This window comes from Diprion similis, chromosome 10 (assembly GCF_021155765.1).
Source record: "Diprion similis isolate iyDipSimi1 chromosome 10, iyDipSimi1.1, whole genome shotgun sequence".
NCBI classification, from domain to species: Eukaryota; Metazoa; Arthropoda; class Insecta; order Hymenoptera; family Diprionidae; genus Diprion; species Diprion similis.
The window spans coordinates 19164836-19188224 of record NC_060114.1 but is presented as its reverse complement, the minus strand read 5'-3'; the positions used below and the strand labels follow the sequence as shown (position 1 = coordinate 19188224).

General features: G+C 38.2%; 1 protein-coding gene across 7 annotated transcripts in view; it reads right to left on the bottom strand.

Moving 5' to 3' along the window:
- The window catches only part of LOC124411083 (latrophilin Cirl), a 138253-nt gene that overhangs the window by 55355 nt on the left and 59509 nt on the right, over positions 1-23389 (bottom strand). For all 7 annotated transcript variants that reach the window (XM_046889957.1, XM_046889958.1, XM_046889956.1 and 4 more), the window contains one exon: positions 14880-15011. In XM_046889957.1, coding sequence (XP_046745913.1) covers positions 14880-14988 — 109 coding nt within the window. In that variant the 5' untranslated portion in view covers positions 14989-15011. The remainder of the gene's footprint in view (positions 1-14879; positions 15012-23389) is intronic.

The following is a 23389-nucleotide window of genomic DNA, read 5'->3' as shown; positions in this document are numbered from 1 at the left end:
CGAATATGCAAGTGTGCTTTGCGCGCGTCCTGTGCGCATCCACGTTTTTAAATAAACGATAAATTAAGCCGGTGATCCTCTTGCGCGTATCGATCTCGTTGCGCTCCGCAGGTACTAAAAAGCAGAGACGGAACAGCTCCGCGCAGAGTTGCACGACGTTCTGCTTCTCCTTCATTCGGCTACTGCAATGCCTGTCTGGCTGGCTGGCTGGCTGTAACGCGTTTTAAAACCCTTCAAGATCAGCAAACGACAATGAAAAACAGGCAACGCCCGGCTGAGCTACTGAACCGCGGTGATGCACGAGGAAGAGAAGAAGAAGAAGAAGAAGATACGATAGCGTGTAGGCACTGTAAAAGAGAGACGTACTACACACGACGTCGATCTGTCGCGACTCACTGATGCGGATTAAGATACACCCTGGATCACATGTCACGTTCCAAATACAGTAGCGACGTTTTTCCTACCCGCCATCCTTTCTACTTTTACCTCGTTTTCATCCTCTTCATCAAGAGGCACCTTATACTACTCTTTCTCATCATCAAGGTGGTCGGCGAAAAGCTACCCAACTCCAAACCCTCATGATTGAACCACAACTGTTCTCATGATCAGCGATACTTAGTATGTTGGTTTCGGTATGGATAGAATATGGAACAGCTGAATCGGACCTTCGACATTGGATTCGCTGAACAACGATGGTTTACGAAACAGCTGATCCATAGATTAAATTCCAAGGCTAAAATAGTTCCGAAGGAAACTGTTGGACTACGATGTCTCTTGGGATTCATGATGTATGTTCACCAATTTCCTTGAGGAAGTACGAATATCCTTGACCATTGAATTTTACCCCAAGAACGCTAAACCCCAACGACATTTCGAACCATGACGGATAATTGATTATATTAAAAACCAAACCAGAGGAAAATTAACCGAGACAAAGCAGCGACGATACTCCAGAAGCAATTTCGCATTGGGATGTAGAAAGCTACACGACCAACACGTATAAGCTTTTAGCATACAGTGCATGCCCCGAAGATAGAACCATACCATACCTCGAAGTGTTATTAGTCCAGTAACAACTCCATGGGACAAACGAGACACAATGGGATCTCTCTACCGTTTCGCCTTCGGAAGTTCTGGGTGACAATCCATGACACCAACACCATCGCCAACGATTGCAGTCCATGGAGTCGCAGACACATCGGAGTCGTCGTAACGTTGTCTAGTCGAATGGTGAAACGGAACGTACGTATAACTCGGTGGTTCAAACCGCCTCTGTAGGTATATTCCTTCGCCGCTTTATGTTCGCTCGCATCGCGCAGCATAGTAGGTGTAATTTATACGTTGTAATCTGGTACTGACGGACAATGGCTAGTAATTAATAACAAAGTACCTACCGAGGGACCACGTTGCTATATAATAGATCATGACGGTCTCCTGGATTTGACGTGTGTGCTCGTATGTATGGGTTTAGGTATATCGATACGTCTGCGTCCTGCGTCTGGAGCTTCGAGGACGAAAAAATTGTGTCGATGTTGTCCTGCCTTTGCCAGGACCTCAAGCGTGGCCTGCCATTGGAGATGAGATTTAACGATAATTATAACCGCCAAAACCAGAGAGAGAGAGTGAACTTTTCTTCTGCACTTACGATTATTGTTCTGTTTTTGCTGTACATGATTTAAACTATGGTTCTAATTTTATGCATTCTATGTTTATTGAGACTGCAAGCTTTGGAATACATTTTAGTGAATTATTCACGTGAATAAATGAATTGTTGGATTCGAATCGTAGTCACTTTGGTAGGAACTGATTAATCGAGGAATCACACAGAGACTATTACGATTATGTTACGTTGTTGTCAGCCTTTCGTCTTTTACGTAATAAAAAAATGAAGGAAAGAGAAAACAAAACAAATAAATAAACAATACTGGCTACGTTTACAAAATCTTTCATTTCGTTTGATCCTGTCAAATCACAGCGAATAAAAATAAAACAAAGAAAAATTCGTACGAAGGTATAAAATTCGTTTTTTTTTTCTCTCCCACCGTCATTGCCCAAATTTTTTTGTCTAATTTCTTTCTCAAGAGAGTGAATCTGGGGGAAAAGATTCATATTTCGTTAGGGTTCGAAACCAGAACGATGAGCCTGCGCATTGTTTCAGGGGGTGGATGGGAGGTAAAAAGGAGAGAGAGAGAGAGAAGGGGGGGGGGGGAGGGAGATGCGTTTATTTAAGAGGGACTGAGAGAGATAATAGACTACGGGCAGACTGAAATCAATAAATAACTCGCGACGAGCCATCGAGATGCGGCCACGTCGATAGGAGAGGAACCGAGAAACATTGGAATTCTAACGAGGAGGTCTAATTTATTACGCTGACATTAATTAAGTTGTATATAGGCATACCCGTGCACGTTGCGTACCAACAACTATGTGTATACACGTATTATAAGCGTCTGTATACGTATGCATATACATATATAGTATATATATATATAGAGTGCATGGGTATCCAAATATGATGCGCCGACATCAACTGCATAGTAAAAATATAAAAAACAGATATATGTAGGCTAGAGAATATTTACGAGAATGAAGTTAGTAACGGTTGATGTAACGATGCACGTTGAGGAAAAATCGTTAATGACTTCCAAAATTTCCGTAAGCCATTAGAAATAAAATTTATACTGATTCTGAAAAACGAAATCCTTGAAAGTCATCCTAAAATTGTTCGATAGTGATTTTTTTTCTCTGGACGTATCGTTGCTAACTTCAGCCTCATGAATTTTTTCAAAACCTGACATAACGATCGTAGAATTTGCTTTTCTGTTTTTTTTTTGTTTTTTTTTTTACATTCTTTATCGTGTTTTTTATTTTACAATCATCATCAGGCAACAAAGATGGATCGACAAAAAACTTTCGACATCGTTCAATGTTATTTGGAACTTTCAGATAGTTTTAGGGTGGCCATAAATTTTTTGTAGTAAGAAAAAAAAATTATTCCATAACAATTCCACGTTTTCTAGGTTCTAAGACCTTATTTTCCCCCAATATTTTCCCAGTTCTAGTAAATTACCGAGAGACCCGAGTCGTTCAAAGCTTATCAATTCTATTATATATTCAACTGAAGTGCAATTCAAATTGAAAATAAAAAATATAATAATTTGTACCAAAAAGTCAGTCCAAGCCAATTTGCTTTCTATGAGATTGAAGCTAACGGTCAGAATTATCAGACCAACGTTCTAATGTCCATTCGAATAACTTAACGAAGTTCAAAAACGAAAATATTGTGACATACCGTTAACCTCCGATACTTTTACAGAATTACGAGAATAAAACTGAACCTTATTTTTCTATTTCCAAAAACTTTTAACATCTTTGTGCTGCCAACTTTGGCTGCTATCTTAAGTTTGATTCGCTTTCTTAGCAATGAAAAGTAAACTTGTTACCTAAAAGAAAAAAAAAAAAGAAAAAAAAAAAAAAAAATTGTTTCTACTTCCGAGGATAGAAAACTGATATAATTTTTCACTTTTCTCCACGACCAAAATTATAAATCACCTGAAAACCCGAGGTTTTCCATATTTTCCATAACCCGAGTCTGCACATCGGTATTCGCATAACCATAACCGCGTTTCCAATTATTGCTGCATATTGCTGCATCATTGAACGACAGAGAGTGTCCGTAACCGTTTAAACATAGATACTTGCATTCGAACGACGATAATCGTGGATTATTAGTTATCAAGCGATGGCTAAATAGGTTTCCCCAGTGTTAATGAGATCACCGATTTCCTCCTCATCTATATCGAACGATATTCACCGGCAAATTTCGGCCGCATCATTGGTTCCCACCGAAAATTCGCCAGAATAGAGGTTAGGCGTAGCTGCCATGGGTACCGCTGTAATTTATTAAAACATTCCGCATCGTCGTACGAGTTTACGAATTTCACATTCGGCGTCATGTTGCCTGCCTGCCTGCCTGCCTGCCTGCCTGCCGACCCAAACGACATACGTACACATCGACACACAACGACACCAGAGCAGCAGACACACGTTGAACGCACCAGCCGTCTGTCAAAAGCTTTGCGAATTTATTAGCCTCCGGGTGAATTTATTCCCCACATCAATATATATATATATATATATATATATATATATATATATATATATATATATATATATATATATATGTATGTATGTGTAAATATTTATAAGCGTGTGTGTGTGACGCAGGCTTTGCGAGTGTCTGTAAGCGCGTGTCGCTTGGTGTAAGTAGGGTGACAGTCACAGCTGAAAATTCTATCAAACTCCACTCCAATCACTGCGGCTTACAGGCATATAGATGTAGGCATGTATGTATAATGCCAAGAGAATTCACGCTCTTCAAATTATACTATTAAATGCGGTATCAAAAAGTAATGCGGAAAATTAATAAATGAACGAGAAATGAAATAAGTTTGGGAACAAAGGAAAACAAAAAAAAAAATCGATAAACTTCGAAACAAATATAACAAATTTTCGCTGTTCGTGAGAAAAAAAAAAGGAACAAAAACAAACAAATGTGTGCTACGTAACTCCTAACTTAAAAATTAAAACGCAAAAAACTCCCATTTTTCAGAATAAATTCAGTTCTTCAATAAACGAGCTGTCCAATTCAGATCTAGCATTATTATATATATTTTTTCCGGATTTTTCGGTAAACTATAGTTTTCAAAAAGAAGAAAAGAATTCTATTTTTCCAAAAAACCAGTGTTGAAAAAAAAATTTTCTTTTCTTATCTATGATTCGTTATCAAATCCCCCCCCCCCCCCCCCCCCCTTCCCACACCAAGTTTTGTGCCGATTCAATGAAAGACCGCGAACTTAACCTAAAATAGTCGCCATATTGGGTCCGCCATCTGAAATTTTTTAATTCTGACGCCAGAATCGTCATCAGCGATTCCAGAGACCCTTGGATTTTAAAAATTTGTTGAATAAAAGAAAGTGCCCCTCAAAGCGTTAATTATGATCATGATCAGCATTATTGTTATTATTATTATCATATAATCCTCAAAATTACTGTCAGATCCCGAGTGAGAAATAACGGCGAATAAGAATGTGGAAAAAATTTGAATTCGAACTTTGATAAAACTTGATTAAATTAATATTTTTTGTAACCGACCGTTTGAACTGAAATTTTTTTCATTTTTACAGTTGAAAAATAGTATCGTTGCATCTATGGATGAATAAAAGTTGTGGGTTTGGTGTTTTGTCTAGGTGAAAAGACTATAAAAAAATTGCCGTCACATTCTCGCGAGCAGGTGACTGTTGGTCATACAATTTTTGTAAATTTTTTTCAAATTTTGAAAAATGCTCGTTTTTTCGGTTGAGAAAAAAAAAATCGTAACTCAAAAACGGTTGTTCCAAAAAATCTGAAAAAATTTAGAAAAATGTTTCAGAGCAGGGAAAATAGCGGAAAAAATCACGAACCAAATCAAAAATGTTGTGGTCTGGAGGTTAGCTGAATTGACTTGGGCGACGCCATATATATAAATGTATATATGTATGTACGTATGTATGCGCATAAAGGAGAGGAAAGCATTTTCCAGCAAGTGGCTATATTTTCCGCCTTCACAAATCACTCGGCGGCGGCGGAGGCGGCGGAGGCGGCGGTGGCATGATGGCGTAGGGGAAAATGTATGCTCGTGAGAAATAAGAAGGCGAGCAGCAACCCACTTCTCTAGCTCTGAAATTTAGTTGAAACATTTTCAGGGCTATTAACAGATTTAAAATGAGGAGCAGCCATTATAGGCTTACGAAATTGGGTATTCATAGACACCTTTTTGAAACATTTTCCATTCCTCCACGTTGCTAGGATTTAATCCTTTGAAGGTTTGTTTTTTTTTTTTTTATTTCAGATATTTTCGTGAAACTTCTTATAAAAGGGCTTTTCAGGGCGCTCATAACGAAGCTGACATTAGATTTTAAGGATGAAAAAAATTTTAGGCGGCAATATTGAATCCGCCATCTTGGATGAGGAATTTTGAACATCGAATGTCAGATTCGTTATCAGCGCTTGCAAAAACCACATGGTACTGATTTTCAAAAAAAAATTCCGAAAAGTATCGGTCAAAAATGAATTTCGCCGAAAAAAATCACTCTTTGTTTGCAATTGTTTGTTTACAAAACATTAACAATAAATATTTGTCTTTGCTGGATAATATATTTTTTTATATTCCGTAACATCTCATCTACCAACAAAATGCAAAAGACTCGACAGAAATCCGTTAATTACAGAACAAACGGCGAAAAAGTGATGAAAATTCACCATAACCTAAAATATCTATTAAAAATTTTTTTTCACCACTGTAATCTTTATTTCGAAAAATTATTCTCATCCTTCCGTGTTAAGTATCTCATTCGTCGTCGTTAAAATTCATCAACGATACTTCGATGACATGTAGAAAAATACCGAAATGTAAATTGGGGGAGATAAGTTCAGTCAAGACCTCAAGGATTTTGGGTATAATAGGAGAAGAAAAAAAAATTCAAGAAGACCTGTAAGAAGATGGGTAAAAGAGAAGGAAGGAATGAGAGGATGAGCTGATTGCGAGAATCAGTTAAATCCTTGATTACGCCCGGGGTTTTGATGCGGTGAGGCAGGTGGTGGAGGGGGTGGGCCAAATAAAGAGAGTCTCGGGATCCGGGATCCGGGATCCGGGATACCGGGAGAGACGGTAGAGACAAAGGAGTTTTCCTAGAGTGTAAAGGATGCGGGGAGGATCGCGTGGTCCATTAGGAAGCCGAGAAAGGTTTGCCGGCAACTGGTACCGCGATAAGAAGACCTCCTCGCGAAGTGTACCAAAATCTCTCTCCATCTCTCTCTCTCTCTCTCTCTCTCTCTCTCCCTCGAAAACCGCGTTTGGCCATTGTGCTCCTGGTTTCCGAACAAAGTTATCAAAACGTAGACATCTTATTGATGCTACACCATGAACGTCGTCCTTCCTGTGTATAATCGACGCGCTGAGGCATCCGCGAACTTCTTCCCAGCATCGACCGCTAAGGATAGAAGAAGATATCGTTCCTTATCGTTCAGCTAGCTGGAACGAATCGCGTGGATCGTCAAATTTAGATCCACCGATAAGCGAGCGAGAAATCGTTATCGACTCGCCCCCCCCTCCCCCCCCCCCCGCGCCGTGAGTTTTCTAAACACCGTTCAGAAAAGATGTGACTCACCGCGCTGAGGGTGGAATAATATTCGTCGGCTCACCGATAACCGTGCTTTGCTCTCATTTCACTCTGATTGCAACTCGAATTTCCCGCTTGAATGTAAAATGTCGGCCAAAGAAAAAAATTGTATATAAATATATATAAACGAATCAATTTAAAACGTGAATAAAATACGAACGCGACGACAGAATATCCAATAAACCTTCCCCTTTTTTTTTTTTTTTTTTTACCCAAAATTAGAAGGGTGAAGCATTTGTTTCGCGTTTGAAAATCCGGAAAATCTTCATTTCTTGCTGAGATACATACATATGTGTACCTAGTCTTGATAAATGAGTTTTTCCAAGAAGTCGCTTGACGATTAAAAAGAGAAAAAAAAAAAAATTAACTGATACTAAAAAATGCGCAACTTAATTTCGTGTTAATCCAAGATGGGAATTAAATTGAACATTCTTTAATATCACTTTTTGTTGTGAAAAAAGTTTTTGAAAATTGATCGACGCGTTCGGATTTTATAAGCGATTTTAATTAATCCGAATTTTTTTTTTTGGGGGGGGGGGGGGCTGGGGGGTCACCATGTATAAAATAACACAAGTATTTCGTAATATTTGAGAAAAAATTATTAATGGATAAAAGTTAATTAAGTTTCCTTGAAGCGATGAAGGGATTAGAACAAAAAAACCACTTCGGGACTGGGACTTTGTTCAATTCACTCTTTTTTTTTATTCTCGACCATTTTTGATCTTTTGATTTTCCTCAACTTTATTGGGATCAATTCCTTTCCACAAGAAAAAAGAAAAAAAAAAAAAAAAAAAAAGAAAAGAAAAAGTCATTTCCAAACCCTTAAGGCACACAAAGAGTGGTTACAAAGAATTTTCGCGCAGCACAATCGACCCTGAGAACAGTTCCCGTCTCCCCCCGGGGGGTCGGCGACAGATTTCAGGTTTGAGCCTCGAATTTCAAACCCCTAACATCAACCCCATCCCGCGATCCCCAACCTTAACCCCAACCCCAACCCCAATTCCATATCTTCTTTTCTAGGATGGATTCAAGATCTTTCGTATTGCTGCTGACCTCGCGATTCTCGAAATAGTCCGCAGGAGTTTGACAATTTTAGCGGGGTGGCTATAAACGTGTTCACGGGGAGTTCGGTGCCGACTCAAATTACTTCTCCTCGACTCTGAACATCTTGAACCCGACGTGAGTCTAATTTTTTTCTACATTCCGTTCCTCCTTCTGTCATTAAAAGACAAAAATCAAAAAATCAACCCTAATATTTTTTTTATCCTTTTTTCAACCCTTCTACATATATTCTCGATTCGTCGAAATCATAACACTACGAACAATTTTTTATCCGCAACCGTCTGGACAAATTTAATATCGTTATTTTACCTTTCCAAGTGTAAGAATAAACTGAACCGAGTGAAGTAAAAAAAAAAAAAAAAAAAAACACCTACGATTGGATGAAGGGTGTGGTTGGGGAGGGGGGGTCACGGACGCGGAATGAAAAGACGAAAATAAGCAAGAAGGAAGGGGTGGAGGGAGGAGGAAGGAAATAAAGGGAGAAAATGGGAAGTCGGTGATCCGACACTTATACCTTATACCCCTTATAAGACGAGACACGCCTTCCAAGTGACCCCAAGAGCAAGTCTATCGGAAACTTGGGGAATGCAACTCAGCAGATCTTTACGTCCCGACAATAAACTCGCCCCCTCCCACCCCTTTCCCACATACATCTCTCCCCCCCGTTCGACGGACTCTTTCTACCCTTGTCTCGTTCCATTCTGCACCCTTCGACGACGACGCTGCGAACTTTATCCCTGCAGGGCATAGCACCTCAAAGCCCCATGTCGAAATGCTTATCAAAGTATGTCTCTGCGGCAGTAAAATATCGAAAATAGATTCTCGGATATATGCTGAAGGATGTCGGACCCTAAGAGATGAAAGGAATCAGTTTGAGCTTCGAATGGTCGGCTGAAGGGATGATTTTGATAATTATTTGAGAAGGATTAATCGAGGATTGTCAATTTTTGGGGTCGCTGATGACGAATTTGGAATCAGATTTTCGATGTTCAAGATGATGGATCCAATATGGTGGACAAAAATCCAAAAAATGACTCTACGCAATCATATTAGATCCACCATTATGAATTTTGAAATTTCGAGTTCAGACTCGTGATGAGTGACCGCGAAAGCCCTCGAATACCGAGGTTACATCCAAATCTAGTGACGTTTCAGATTTTCATCCGCCATCTTGAATTTTGAAATTTCGAGTTCAGACTTTGATCGGTTGAGTATTTTTTCAATTATTTGTATAAAAAATTCCAAAATATTGCAAAGAAAGTCAAAGTGCGAAATCCAAAATGGCAACACAAAATCTCGAAAAAAAAATCTAAAAATATTTCGATTTTCATAAAACTTGATAGGTGGAGGTTTTTTGGATCACCAATAACGAATCTAAGGTCAGGATTCGAAAATTTGTAAAACGTCATATTTTCATGTAATATGCTATCCAGGAGCTTTAAAATCGTTAATCACGAATCTGAATTTACAGTTCAAAATTCGAACTGGACATTATTCTTTTCTTTTCTCCTCTATATGAACTCAAAACCTTGAATATGAGAACGAGAAGTTCGAGTGCTGGTTCATGACCAGTCAAAAGCCAGTTTTTGGTACTTAAAATGTGGTATGCAATCCGAACAACATTCACAGGATCACAATCAGCTTCGCTTTTGTCAAACTACAATTTGAGAGAGAGAGAGAGAGAGAGAGAGAGAGAGAAAGAGATCCGCATCGAGCCAGGGTGGGTACCTAGAATAATGTACGCCGGTAAAAGGGAAAGCTATTAGCACTGTAGGTAGTGGAGGTCGGGTGTAGAGTTGAGGGGTGGCGGATTTTCCTGTGGGCAACTTTTAATTAAACGTCAATCGAGGTAAAAAATATCCTTGCCTGCAGGACCGAATATGAGTGATGAACGACCCCTTGCAGTGGTCGGGGACGGGGACGGAGGGGGGATGGAGGGGTGGAGGAAACGAGGAAGGAAAGAGGCGCTACTGCTGAGGGTTTCGTCGTGGCTGTTCTACTATATAGTGTGCTTTACACATCGCACACTGTGTAGAAAGTGTACCGAGGTGTGAGTTTCGCCTGCGACCTTGTCACCTTTGTTACACCAGCTACCGTTTAATGTGTATGCAACAATGGCGACGACAGAGAAAAAAAAAATGGGGTTGGGAAGAATTTCGGAAAAAAAATAAAACTTTATACAATATCAGACGCGGAATTTTATCGGCATTCAACAACTCGCGGGTGTTCAAAGAGATCGAGAGTTTCGAATATCGCCAAAGAGAACTGAGGGGGGGGGGGGGGGGGGGGGGGGGGGATTGAAAAGCTATTTAAAAAAAAGAAGAAGATGGAAGATCAGGAATTTTTATTACGGATAACACGCGTTTTGAGGTGTGAAAAGAAAGATGAAAAAAAGGAAATCGTTGATAATGAGAGGATTTTTGAAAACGCGTAAAAACGAAGAACCGCGTGCGACAGAGGGAAGTAAACGATTGAAACGATCGTGTTTCAATGGAACAATCAACGCGTGATAGAAAAATAGGATAAAAAAATTGCGGCTAAAAAACACAAAGCGGATTTGAGACGAAGATAAAAGAAAAAAGGTAAGATTACGATTAATATTGAGTGTCAGATATAATTAGATATTCAAGTTGGAGTGAAAACCGTGCGAAGATGAATATGGTTGACGTGAAAAGAGGCTAATTGATCGATGGGAAAAAACAAACATGAAAATCCGTAGGTCAGTGAATCGATACCTGAAAGCGCCATGCAATAAGTGAGTACAAAGCGAGGTGAGTGAGAAAACGGGGAGAAAAGGTAAAAATGAAGAGGGGGGGGAAAAGAGAGAATAAAATGGCGTAGCTCGAGCGAGTAAACGTAAAGCGATATGTAAATCTATGTAAATACGGGAAGCGAGGATCTGTAGGGTAAAGAGGATGAAACGGGGGTGAGGAGGTGGAGGGGTAAAAAGACGACGACGGTTTTCCTGCGCCCCGAGTTTTGGCCTGATATATATCTACATGGTATGACCTAACCTACAAAAGCGTTAAAATTAATCGCGAAGAGGGTTGGTACGTTATATAAATTACATATATAACGTGTATTATATGTATATAATATTACACGTCGTAATGACGATAAATGCAATTTTGTATAACCAAATTTCGCCGCGATAGGTTGCACAGTTCATAAATAAGCTAACCGGTACGGCCGAGCGTTCCTTGGTTGGAATATTCCTTGTTTGGAACGCTGGGCCGTGCGGTCAGCTGATCGCGAGAGCTTCTTTTGTTTATGTAATTATTGTAACACACTAGTTTTCGTCTAGCGGCCTCAATATTGCATGAAAACAGTCTCACGATGGCTCATTTTACTTCTCACTATTTTCGCTCTTGCGGAAAGTCCCTCAAGTGTGCACTTGTATGTCCCTGAAATGCGGAAAATGTGGGAATAACGACTCGTGTCAAAAAACGACACATTTTTTTGATCATTTTCGAGATATGAGTAACCTTACTCGATTCCGCTACAAAAAAGCTATGCACCGTCGAAATTTCAACCCATTCCGTTCGTTTGTTTGTTTACTATAAGAAAAAAACTGACGAGTTCGCTCGGTCGGTAAAGGTTGAATTTTATTCCTTCTTGCAAGTGTGTCTAACACAAAATAGACAACAAAAAGAATGTAATAATACACGATAAAACTGAATCAATGATTACATATTGATCTCTGTATAAACAAAGCAACGTGTTTCAATTTGCGCAATGCATAATGCTCTGCAGCATTGATTCAACTCCGGGTAACGGAACGAAACGGAACGGAACTAAGTAAACTAAACTAAACGAACCGGAAGGAGATGACACGAATCCAGCACCCGATCCCTTCTCGCCTCTCATCCCTCCCCTTCCAAGCCCTTCCCGTCCCTTTCTCCTACACGTTCAGCAACCCTAAATTTAGATGTTTTAGCTAATTCGCCGCGTAAGACTCATTGAACTTGTCAATCCTGGATGGGGTGCAGCTATACATATAATATGGATGTACGTACAGAGGGTGAGAATATACGAGGGGTGAAATCACGCACGCGCGATTCGAAATGACGCGATGACGATAGAGAAGCAAGTCTCTCTCTCTCGCACACACACACATGGGATATCAATTACTCTCTACAGTGTACAAAAGCAAGAAAGGAATTCGTTAATTATACGTTTACATGAAATACGTCGAAAGATTTTTTTTCTTCTTTTTTAATTTTAATAACGGTTCATTGATCTGAAGTGAGGAAAAAAAAAAATTATTATATACATATTGCCAACCTTATGATTATCCTGAATTTTTTCATGAAAATTCTTTCTCCTCTCGTTATCTGTAATATTGTAATATCTGAAACAACGAAAGAAGAAAAGCACACGCGTGATGAAAAGAGAACGAGACGAGTAACAGATTGTGAACTTTGTATTATTTCATTATCCAGACAGATTCTTCCGGTTTAAATTTAAAAAAAAACAATAGGCCGCAAATATTTGGCTTGTGTGTGTGTGTGTGCGTTTGGAAGAGACCGGAAATTATATATATATATATATATATAATATTTTATATGTAAGGAAACCCCACAAAAGAGGAGAAATATTTTCTTTTCTCTTGCACTTTATTGCCCTCGTTGTTTTTTTTTTCTTTTTCTGTCACTTTATCTTTTCAGGTAGCAAAGTACACAGTTGATTCCAAAAACCTCGGCGTGTGACGGCGGTGTTGCAAACGCGCAACGAAAAGGGGACGATAGAAGAGGAGGAAGAGCAGCAGGGTAAAAAGAGGGTAAATTCTCCCCCTAGAAAAGGTGCGGCAACCCAAACAGTAAATTGTTGGCCACCATGTGTTACCGATGTTACACAAATCTTCCGTAACACACGACCCCAAGCTGCCACTGCTGCTGCTGCTGCTGCTGGTGGGGTTGGTGGTCCTGGTGGTGGTGATGGTGGTGGTGGTGGTGGTGGTGGTGGTGCCATGCTGGTTGAGACGGTGAGATGGTACCGGAACACATGGATGGAAGTGGATCCAGGGTCGGTTTATACATATACACGTACATATGTACAAGTATATGTATGTACAAGTACACCTCCGAGTTTTCGCAACAACTGGGTGCCCGAGGATTTAACCCTCCTCAGGCGACGACGAGGGTGTGCAGAGCCGAAGAGAGAAAACGAAAGGAAGGGAGAGAGAAGAGCGAAAGTATAAAAGGGAATGAAAGTAACGGGGGCAGCGCAAGAGAAAATATTCGAAATATAAAACAAGGTGTGCGTGAGTGAGGAAGCATTTCGCGCGTGCTTATGTATAATGTTACATGGTGTCCTATGAAAAAGATCCGTAAAAAATTCAAGGACGTTTCCAGAAGATTTTCAGGTTATTTAAGGACATCAAAAATAGGATACAATGATTCCTGGATACAAAAAACATTCGGAGATAGCTTTCAGGACTTTTGAAGGACAAGTAAAATTCAAGGACGTTTTTTTAGGCTCGGTCTGATAATATTTACAAATGCTTTTGATTGATCGTTATTTTTGTAGAGATCATCGAGAGATTGGGAACTGTTCAAGATAATTTTCCTCTGTTTTTAAGAGTTTAGTCAGCTTTAGCATAAGTTTTTCATCCCCTTCCGACTTGGCTTACAAATATCGTTAGGTCTTCGAAACCGTTGATCTGGTTATAACTATATGTACCAATATTCTAGCCAGACGTTGTAGCTATTCACAAAAAAAAAGATGGTGAAAATTGGTTCGGTAGTTACGGAGTTATAAGCGAATATATAGGTACGTCAGAAAAACAAAGCGTCGTTAAATTTCGTACACGAGGAGGTGAGATGCGGTTTATTTTTTCCAGATGGTACTGGAGGGTGGTGAGTAAAAATTGTGACGTGCGCCGATGTTTCCCAGCTTTTATACATCTATGTGTACGTATTTAACGCCCGAACAGCCATTCGCTTCGATCGTAAGCTTTTTCCGAATTCAAATCCTCGCACGTGTTATATGGTATACATATACGCGCGTATCCATAACCTTTTATGAATATCCAGGGTGAATTTCTGACGAATGAATGGTACGTCGTCTGCTAAAATCCACTGCGCATGCGCTACGACTCGAAAACAATTGTTTGCAAGGACTACCAACAGTCATGAACGTAACCTAAAAAATTTGGACATCCGTCGGTGTTGGGCGCAATTGTAACAAAATTTTTGAGGTTACGTTAATGACTGTTGGTAGCTCTCGCAGAGAACTTCTCTCGGATTGTAGCGCGTGTGCATTGGATTTTATGCATGCAGACTTTAGGAATTCACTCTGTACACAACCAGCTACCGTGTAACCATAACAAGCTATCTTCAAGGGTGTTACAAGATGTATTACAAACGTTGTCGAAAGAATTATACCGCGTATATAATGAAAATGAAAAGGGTAAAAAGAGATTCGGAAAAGTCACGAAGTTCAGAGAATGATCCGTAGCTATTCTTCTCATCGCATCGTTTCAGATCCTCTTCGAGAAGAAACAAATCCATGTATTGCCCTGATTCGAAAGAACTTCTAAGAAAGTTGCAAAAAAAAGGGAGAGAGTGATTTGGGTGTGTGTGGGTATCGACTCACCAGAATTTCTCGCAGCAACCGTGTGACTACCGACGAGTAGTTGGAGTAGTAGATGGAAGAGTGTGCAACCTGCAAAAAGGCCTTTCCGCCGAGCCCAACGGCACTCCATCCTGAGGGGTGCTTCAGCTATTCCTGAAACACAAAGGATAGAGAATTTTAGTAATTTAGTACATTTTATACACGACCTTTCGCGAGTAGGTCTGAAGCGGGAAATTAGAACAGGTCTTAGTAGGTATCATATATATAATTAAAAAGCTTGCGGTATGTTTATTATTACATTTGTTATTCTTATTTTTTTTCGAGGAAGCTTTTGACCTTTTTATTCGTCAAATTTTCATATCTCTCGTATACTATTTACGAAGAACGAGCTTGACGACGTTTGCATACAAAATTTCACCCCTGGAGGAAAATTTCGATGTTAAATGGATGACGTGACGTCGTTTTAATATCGTTTATAATACATAAACGTATATAGGTATGTATGGGAAATATAGAATTTCAATTTTACACTGTTGCTTTTAATATATTCATTTAAACTCGAGTACTCGTTTATACGCACATGCATACGTATCTATACATATATACACATAATGTATATATATTGAAAATGCAATTAAAAATAATTGGAACCGTCGAGAGTGATAGAAAGTAACTCGCGATTCTCTCGGATTTATTTCTTTCCTTTTTAATACCGCAAAGTGAATCTGATTGACAAGTTTCGAAAACATTTAATTTAATAAAAAATATTATTTTTACTCGGACTCTGTTTTTGTTGTTTGTACACACTGTGTAAAATTTCTCAGGGCTTGTACGAAAGAATTTTAGATACAATCGGTAATCATCACAATTGACGAAAGTGTTTGGTAAAAAAAATAACATACTTCCGGGATCAGAAAAAAAAACAGAAGAAAATACCAGGAAAATTTCAATTAAAACTAAATTAGAACTTGGGTTTGCCATTAACGATAAATTCTTTATTTCCTGTACGAAATAATCATTTCACCTCGACATATATGTCGATGCCCTTTGATGTTTCAAGGTTTATAAGCCGCGTGTAGGGCTGAAAATCGATAATATACATATGCTATAAACCAGTAATAGTATCCCAATCATTGTAATAATCGTTTATGTACTATTTAATAAAATTGCTTTTAGCCAGCTGGTGTGGTATATTCTCACAATTTTGAACATTATTCTACGGCGATAAATAAAATTACTCAGGCATCACAATCTCGAAATTTATTGAATGAATCGATGTTTCAAATAATTTATTAACAAGTAATGGAGGTAAGTATTTAATTCTCCCGACATTACTAAAAATTTATATTCAGTTATTCACTTGTTTCTTGGTAACGTTTTGCGCGTTCTTTTCGTTGATTTTTCTGTATATTCACTGAATTTAATGAGTGAATTAAAAATGGAAAGAAGGATCACAAAGATAAAAGCGGTAAAAACTTTGCACACCAACGTGACTCATCTTTTCGTTATTATTATTACTATTATAATAATTCTAGTTGTAGCTTTGTAGTTGGAGTTTTGGTTGTGTGTACTTGTAGTTGTAGCTTTCTAGTTGTATTTATATTTGTAGTTGTAACTTTCTGGTTGTAGTTGTAGCTTTCTAGTTGTATTTATATTTGTAGTTGTAACTTTCTGGTTGTAGTTGTAGTTGTAGTTGTAGTTGTAGTTTGTATTTGTAGTTTGTAATTGTGGTTGTAGTTTTTTTAGTTTTAGTTGTAGTTGCAGTTGTGATTATAGTTGTAGTTGTAGTTGTGGCTTTTTAGTTGTAGTTGTAGTTGTAGCTTTCTAGTTGCATTTGTAGTTGTAGTTGTAGTTGCAGTAGTAGTAGTTGTTGTGGTTTGTATTTGTAGTTGTAGTTGTAGTTGCAGTTGAATTAGTAGTAGTAGTTGTCGTAGTTTGTAGTTGTAGGTCCAGTTGTAGCTTTCTAGTTTTCTAGTTTTCCAGCTTCGTAGACATCGTCGTTATTCAATTTTATTCTATTCACCAAAGGGGAAGATCGAAAAAGAGGGCGCGTATTTCTCCTCTTCGTCGATAATGCCGTTATTTACTTTATTTTTTCAATACGTGCAGTTGGCCGAGCAGATCACCGAACCGAAAAGTCTTTCGCGCCTGCATGCCGCTCGGTCGAACACCTGGAACACCTCGTTCCTTTCATCTTTTTCATCCCTACACACCTTCTCGCGTTTAAAATAGTTACAATATTGTGTAAAAAAGAGAAAAAAAAAGAAAGCAAAATAAATCAAAGAGAACGAGGTCCGAAGGTGGAGGAGAAAAAATAACAACAAGGCGAGTGAAGAAGAAGAGTGAAAAAAAATTTATGTGCCATGATTCGAGAATCGTTGGATTGCAAAAAATATTTGCTTTGCGTGTAATAAATATATTTAAATTAAGAATTGTTTTTTTCTTTTTCTTTTCGCTTCTTTCCTTAGTAGCAAAATTTTGTCACACAATCAAGCGAATTGAAAAATTATCGTCGCAATTACATATTTTTGATGAAAAATCAGAAAAAAAAAATTACTTCGATCAGTATTTTTGCGCAAAAGAAGTGAACAAAAATGTCTTTGCAATTCATCTAGACAGAAAAATCATTTTCCCAACAACAACATCAACAACAACAACAAATCTGCCAAGTTCCAAATCGATCCCTCAATTCATACGAAAGTCATAGAAAACGCAACAACTATTGTTAAAAACTACACGTACTTTACATTCAAAACTTTCGGAACTTAGAAGCACATGTTCCAGTTGACATAAAGGCTTGAAACTTTACACCGAGTTTTTTTTTTTTTTTCTCTCAACGATTTGAAACACATCTGGTGAGCGGCCCAATAAAAAATTTTCTGACCTAAGTTCTTCCATGCGGGTAAAACCGAATAAGTGAAATTTCGTAAAGTGGTGTATAATCGCGAAGGTATCGAGCCAAGCCGTCTGCTGCGTAAATAAATTGTGCGACGAAAATGAACGAGAAGTAGGAACATTCGCTCACTATATTTTACTCGTACCTTCAACCCTGAATATCCTCCCACTTAGTTTCCTTCAACAAACACCGCGACGTGTATCATACATATATATATATATACATATATACATCCATAGATATGTATAAACACGAAAATGCGAACCGAATGAATGAATAATATGAAAATCTATACCTTGCAGGCTTTTTGTGCCGCGGAAAAATCGTGGGTCGTTAAATTAGGTGCAAAACCAATTTCACCCTCGAGTAGTGGTAGAATCTTACTACAGGCACAACATTATCTATATACGGTTAAATCACTTACGCAAGAAGCGTAGACATATCTAGGTATAAAAGATGAAGTTTGTATTACATGACGTGTACCTGGTACACTTAGGGTATGAAATATTGAGAGAAAAATGAGTCGGAAACGGGTTGATGAGCCGATCGACGTAACCACAAATCGTCTTTACGCGGCTACGATTCGTCACTCTCCGTAAATTCCCGTTTTCGGGGCTCCGCGGTATAGCCCAGTCGAATTAGGATTTGACCTTGAAAAAATTGCAAATAGCGATTTTTATACATTTCGATTTTCGGTATTCGCACCCCATTGCTTCAGCCGCCATCTTGAATTTACTGAATAACACGTTTACTTTCAATTTCACACGAAAAATGGTAATCACCAAAATTGTTTGGAATAAACTTTCTCTACAATTTTAGTCCTCATCAATTTTTCCTTAGGATCGATATTTTTCGATTAAGGCCCGAAAAAAGGGGGTAAAATTGTATTATTGCATAATCACGTCTATTTTCCATTTTACATGAAAAATGGTTATTACCGAAATAATTTGGAATAAAAAAATTGATTCGGAAAAAAAAAAAATTCACCCCTTATTTTCGAGTCTTAATCGAAAAATATCGATCGTAGGGAAAAATTAATGGTGACTAAAATTGTAAGAAATTTAATTCCAAACAACCGAAAACCGAAATGTAGACCGCCGGTAACCTCCCCCCCCCCCCCCCTACCCAACAATTTCCGAAGGAAAATTGTTACTCAAAATTTTTTCGGCGTCAGCCCCTCTTTTGGTCTAATTCGACTGGGTTAGTAACCGCAGTGTGGAAAAGCGTCGGGTTTTTTAGTGTTTCGCGTAAAAAAGTGTAAGCCTTTGTGACAGGTTGAAAGACGGATTGGCGAAAAAGTCTTTGACCACTACTTTCCCAGATTCTTATCGTCTCATCTCTTTGACTCGTATGTGCTAACAGGCGGATCAAAGATGAAAGGCGAGACGATGTGCACGTGGGATTTGGATGTACGCGAATGGACGTTGCAATATCTATTTATCTATCAATCTATCTATCTATCTGATGATTAAAATTCGCCACGAAAACACGCGAATGTCAGACAGCCGTGTGGCTAAAGCAAACGAAACTATTGATTCACCCTCCACAGAGTGACGGTACTACCTTTTCTTATACCCGGTGACCAAATTTGACCAAGTATGTATGGGGAATTCCATGCGAACCCGACCAACGCGTCTGAGCCTCGATATTTTTCATTTTGTACAACATTTTTTCTGCAATTGTTCCAACTCTGAATCGGTACTTCGTTTCTTTTCAGATTTTTCATTCAACTTCATTTAATTATTTATAAATAATGAAAGTGATTTTGAAAACGACCTTTTTCAAAAGACTCAAAAAATTATCAAACACTGTGTTTTCTTCTTCAAACATTTACAGACCGAAACGATGATGGACCAATTTTTTTTATTGCTTTAAATTTTTTCGGACAGGTAAAACATCGTTTTAATGGTATGAGAATTCCCGAAGAAATTCTCAAAACTTTTATTTTTCACTTATCACATTTCTAGGCTGTTTAGATTATGGAGTGATTTTTGTCAATTTCTTTCTTTTTTTTCCCTGCACTTTCAACTGTTTTTTTAAAACGGTGCTTTCCAAAATCACTCTCAATCTTCATAATTACCCAAATTACGACGAGTTGAATAAAACGTGTAAAAAAAAGAAGAAAAAAAAATCCAGGCACGGTGATTCAGAGTTGGGACAACAGCAGCAAAAAATTTGGAAATAATTTCACAAATAATAAGGGTTGGTTTCGCATAGAATTCCCCATACATGCAGTCGCGTGTATCAGTTTCCATAAGCATCTGCTCTCACAGCATCCCAAGGAAAATAATAAAATTCCATAGATTCGTGTGTAAGTAAATGAAGTAAGTTTAGAGCCGCGGGAGAGTCGGTTTAAGTGAGTAAATAGCAGCCGAGCTAGCGAGTTGTTATACGTATGTAAGACGTACGTAAGGCTGATGATGCCGATGTGCAGAAGCAGAATTACGACGAGCAGCGGTAGTAGCGGCAGTGACCGGTTCTTAGGAGTAGACGTATGTATGTTAAACCATTAATTACAACTCATTAAGGAAAGTAACAACCAGGAGCATCTGTCTTTGCGCCGGTGTTCCTGATGCCGCCACGCACGCTCAAGCTCGGCGTGAATCATTCTTTTAATCATTTCATTAACAAGGATCAACGACAAACGGTAGAGAAGTTAGTCCAGTGGAAATAGGTCTGAATTCAAAATATTCAACCAATGAGGGTATTTTGGTTTTTTGGGGGTTCTCGACCCTCAGGAACTCGGATCTGAAGTCATTTCTGAGCTGCATAGCTGGGGTTTCGAGGAATCAGCAAAACCTGAGATTTTTTGCATTTTCCTCAAAAACTGTTGTTGATAGATAAAAAATGACTTGACCATCGTGCAGAGCGGAAAATTCTACATCGAATTGTATTCTCATATGTCGAAAACAGAGTCGGATTAACAAATTGATAAAAAAGAAATCCTACTTATCGACGGAATCTAGGGACTTTTGGAGAAATGCTTTCCTTTTTCTGCATGTGGTAATCCGACTACGTTTCCGACATATGAGAATACAATTCGATGTAGAATTTTCCGCTCTGCACGATGGTCGAATCATTTTTTATCTATCAACAACAGTTTTCGAGGAAAATGCAAAAAATCTCATGTAAAAACCTCCAATTTTGCTGTTTTCGCAAAACGTGGTGTAAAAAATAAACAGAATGTCTATATTTTCAAGGTTTTGCATATTTATACCTTTCTCTTGACTGTGATAGATAATTTTTTTAATTTTTGTATTTCGATTTTCGCACTATTTTTTGTGTAATAAATATTTTGACCTACAATTATCACGGAATAAACTATACGTATACGTTACTCCATAGGTTACCACTCGGCATCACCCGACTAATTAAAAATCCAAGCATAAAGTAAGATGAAAGTATATTGTAATATTGAAGAATGGTGCATAATAAAGGAGGATGAAGAATTAATGAGGGGTGGTCAGGGGCTCGGAAAATGTCAGGTCAAAGGGGTTGAAGAAGAAGGGCGGTTTTCATACCTAACGGGTAAGTCGCAGTTGCCAAGATCGATCAAGATCCTTTCTCTTTCTCTCTCTCTCTCTGTCGTATAGAAAGCTAAAAAACATGATGATATTTCTGTGAAAATAGAAGCACCTTCTCATTCTTCTTCCTCTTTTTTTCTCTTTCTTTCCCTTCCTTTATTTGCACCGGCTGCACCGAAGAAATACCTCACACCCAACGTCTTAAGGGGAAGGAAAACGAGGATAAGGTGGGAAAGTGGAAGGCATTTTTTAATTATTTTATAAATATTTTTTGATGAGAATTCCTCGTTGACGACGAAGAGTCGAGGGTGAGGGTGAAATTTCTGGACTTTTTACTCCGATAATCTTGCCGCCCGTTTTATACTGTTGTATAATAATACCTACATCAGCCTACACCTGAGATGACGAATGAATGAATCGATCACTTCATCCCATATTTTAAGGTACACGTCAGCTGAAATTGTACGCATGGTAATAGTTTTCAATTTTTTTTTTTTTTTGTTATTTTTGTTTCAAGGCTTTTTGAAATAAAAGGGTGTACAAGTGCAAAAAAATGGCCGTGGAACGTGTTCAAATGATTTTTTTTTTTGAACACTTGAACACAATTTGCAACGAGGTCGAGAAGAAAGAAAAAAAAAGGGATAAGTAATAGGATTCTGATAAATAATCCGATGTTTCGACAAACATATGCAAAAAAAAAAAAAAAATCGCAGGCACGATTTTAATTATTCGAAAATGTATGTGTACACAAAATTCATATGATATTTCGATTTCTTCTCTGTATAATATTTTTTGGATTATTTCCGAAGAAACGGGATAATTGAAGAGGGGAAAAAAAATCAAACGATCATAATCTCTGCCGGTTTGGAATGTGTTTTTTTTTTTAAAGGAGACCAATGAGAAAGAAAATTTTTTTTTCAAATATTCTCTAAACTTGCAAAAAGAATTGAATTTCAACAAATTTCACACAAATATTTCACCCAAGATCTTTCCACACTCGCAGATATGCCCTTAAAAACCAAAAAAAAAACAAACAAAGACCAAAAAAAAAAAAAAAAAAAAAAAACAACACCACCGACAACGCTATTGCACCATTAGAATTATTTGAAAACATCATGAGACCATTTATAATCTGTAATATTATACAGTTAAATAGAATACTTCCAGACGGTATTAAAGTTTGACCCTGTCAACGTTTTTTTTTTTTTTCTTTCTTTATTTCTTTCTTCCGTCTCTCGTCCTCCGGACGAGAATTGTGATAAAATTTTCACCGCACTACATATTACTATAACCTCGTGCCTATAACTATTTTAATAAGGAAAATCAAGGGGGAATGGATTTTGTTCACGGGAGAAATGAGACAGGTAAATAGGTTATGTACTAAACCCTTATGGTAAAACAGGGAGCGCGACGAGAAGGGCGCTGAGCCGAGGTGCCAGAGCTACTGACCACGTCATCAGTCAGCAACCAGTCAGCGTCGAGGTGCGGACACGTCACTACTCGATGATTAATACGACGGTGGCATGCGAACCGAAGTATAAAGGTGTCCGCGCGATGTTCCCTCTTTCCTCCCTCACACCGAGTTACACCGTACTTTGAGTAGTTTTATTATTGCATATGTATACCAAAGTTTTCTGCCTGTTTCTTCGTGGTCATGTGACGCACGATATTACAAGATATTACACGTATTGTAGTGACATGAACGGTTTGGATGTGAAGTAGGAAAATTTTAGTGCGAACCTTTCCTCGGATAGTTTAAAGCCAGGGAGTTGGAGTAGAAGCTGAATAAAATTGAAGAAATTGAAAGGAAAAGAAAATAGGGAAATAAATTTAATTTTTAAAGTCGAATAAAATTGAGATATAAACTTCGCGATGTTGAGGTAAATCCGTGGGGAAAATCGAAAGTTGAGCAAAATTGCAAAGTTGAAGTGAAATGACAATAATTGAGCAGTATTTTTTGCAATTTAAGTAAAATTGGAAAGTTAATTTTAAGAAAATTATTGCAACGCTGGTTGTGAGCAAAATTTCAAACGTTTTTACGAAAATCGTAATACTAGTGCAATATACCGCAAGTAAAGAAAAATTTTGAAAAATTCGAGTAAAATTAGACG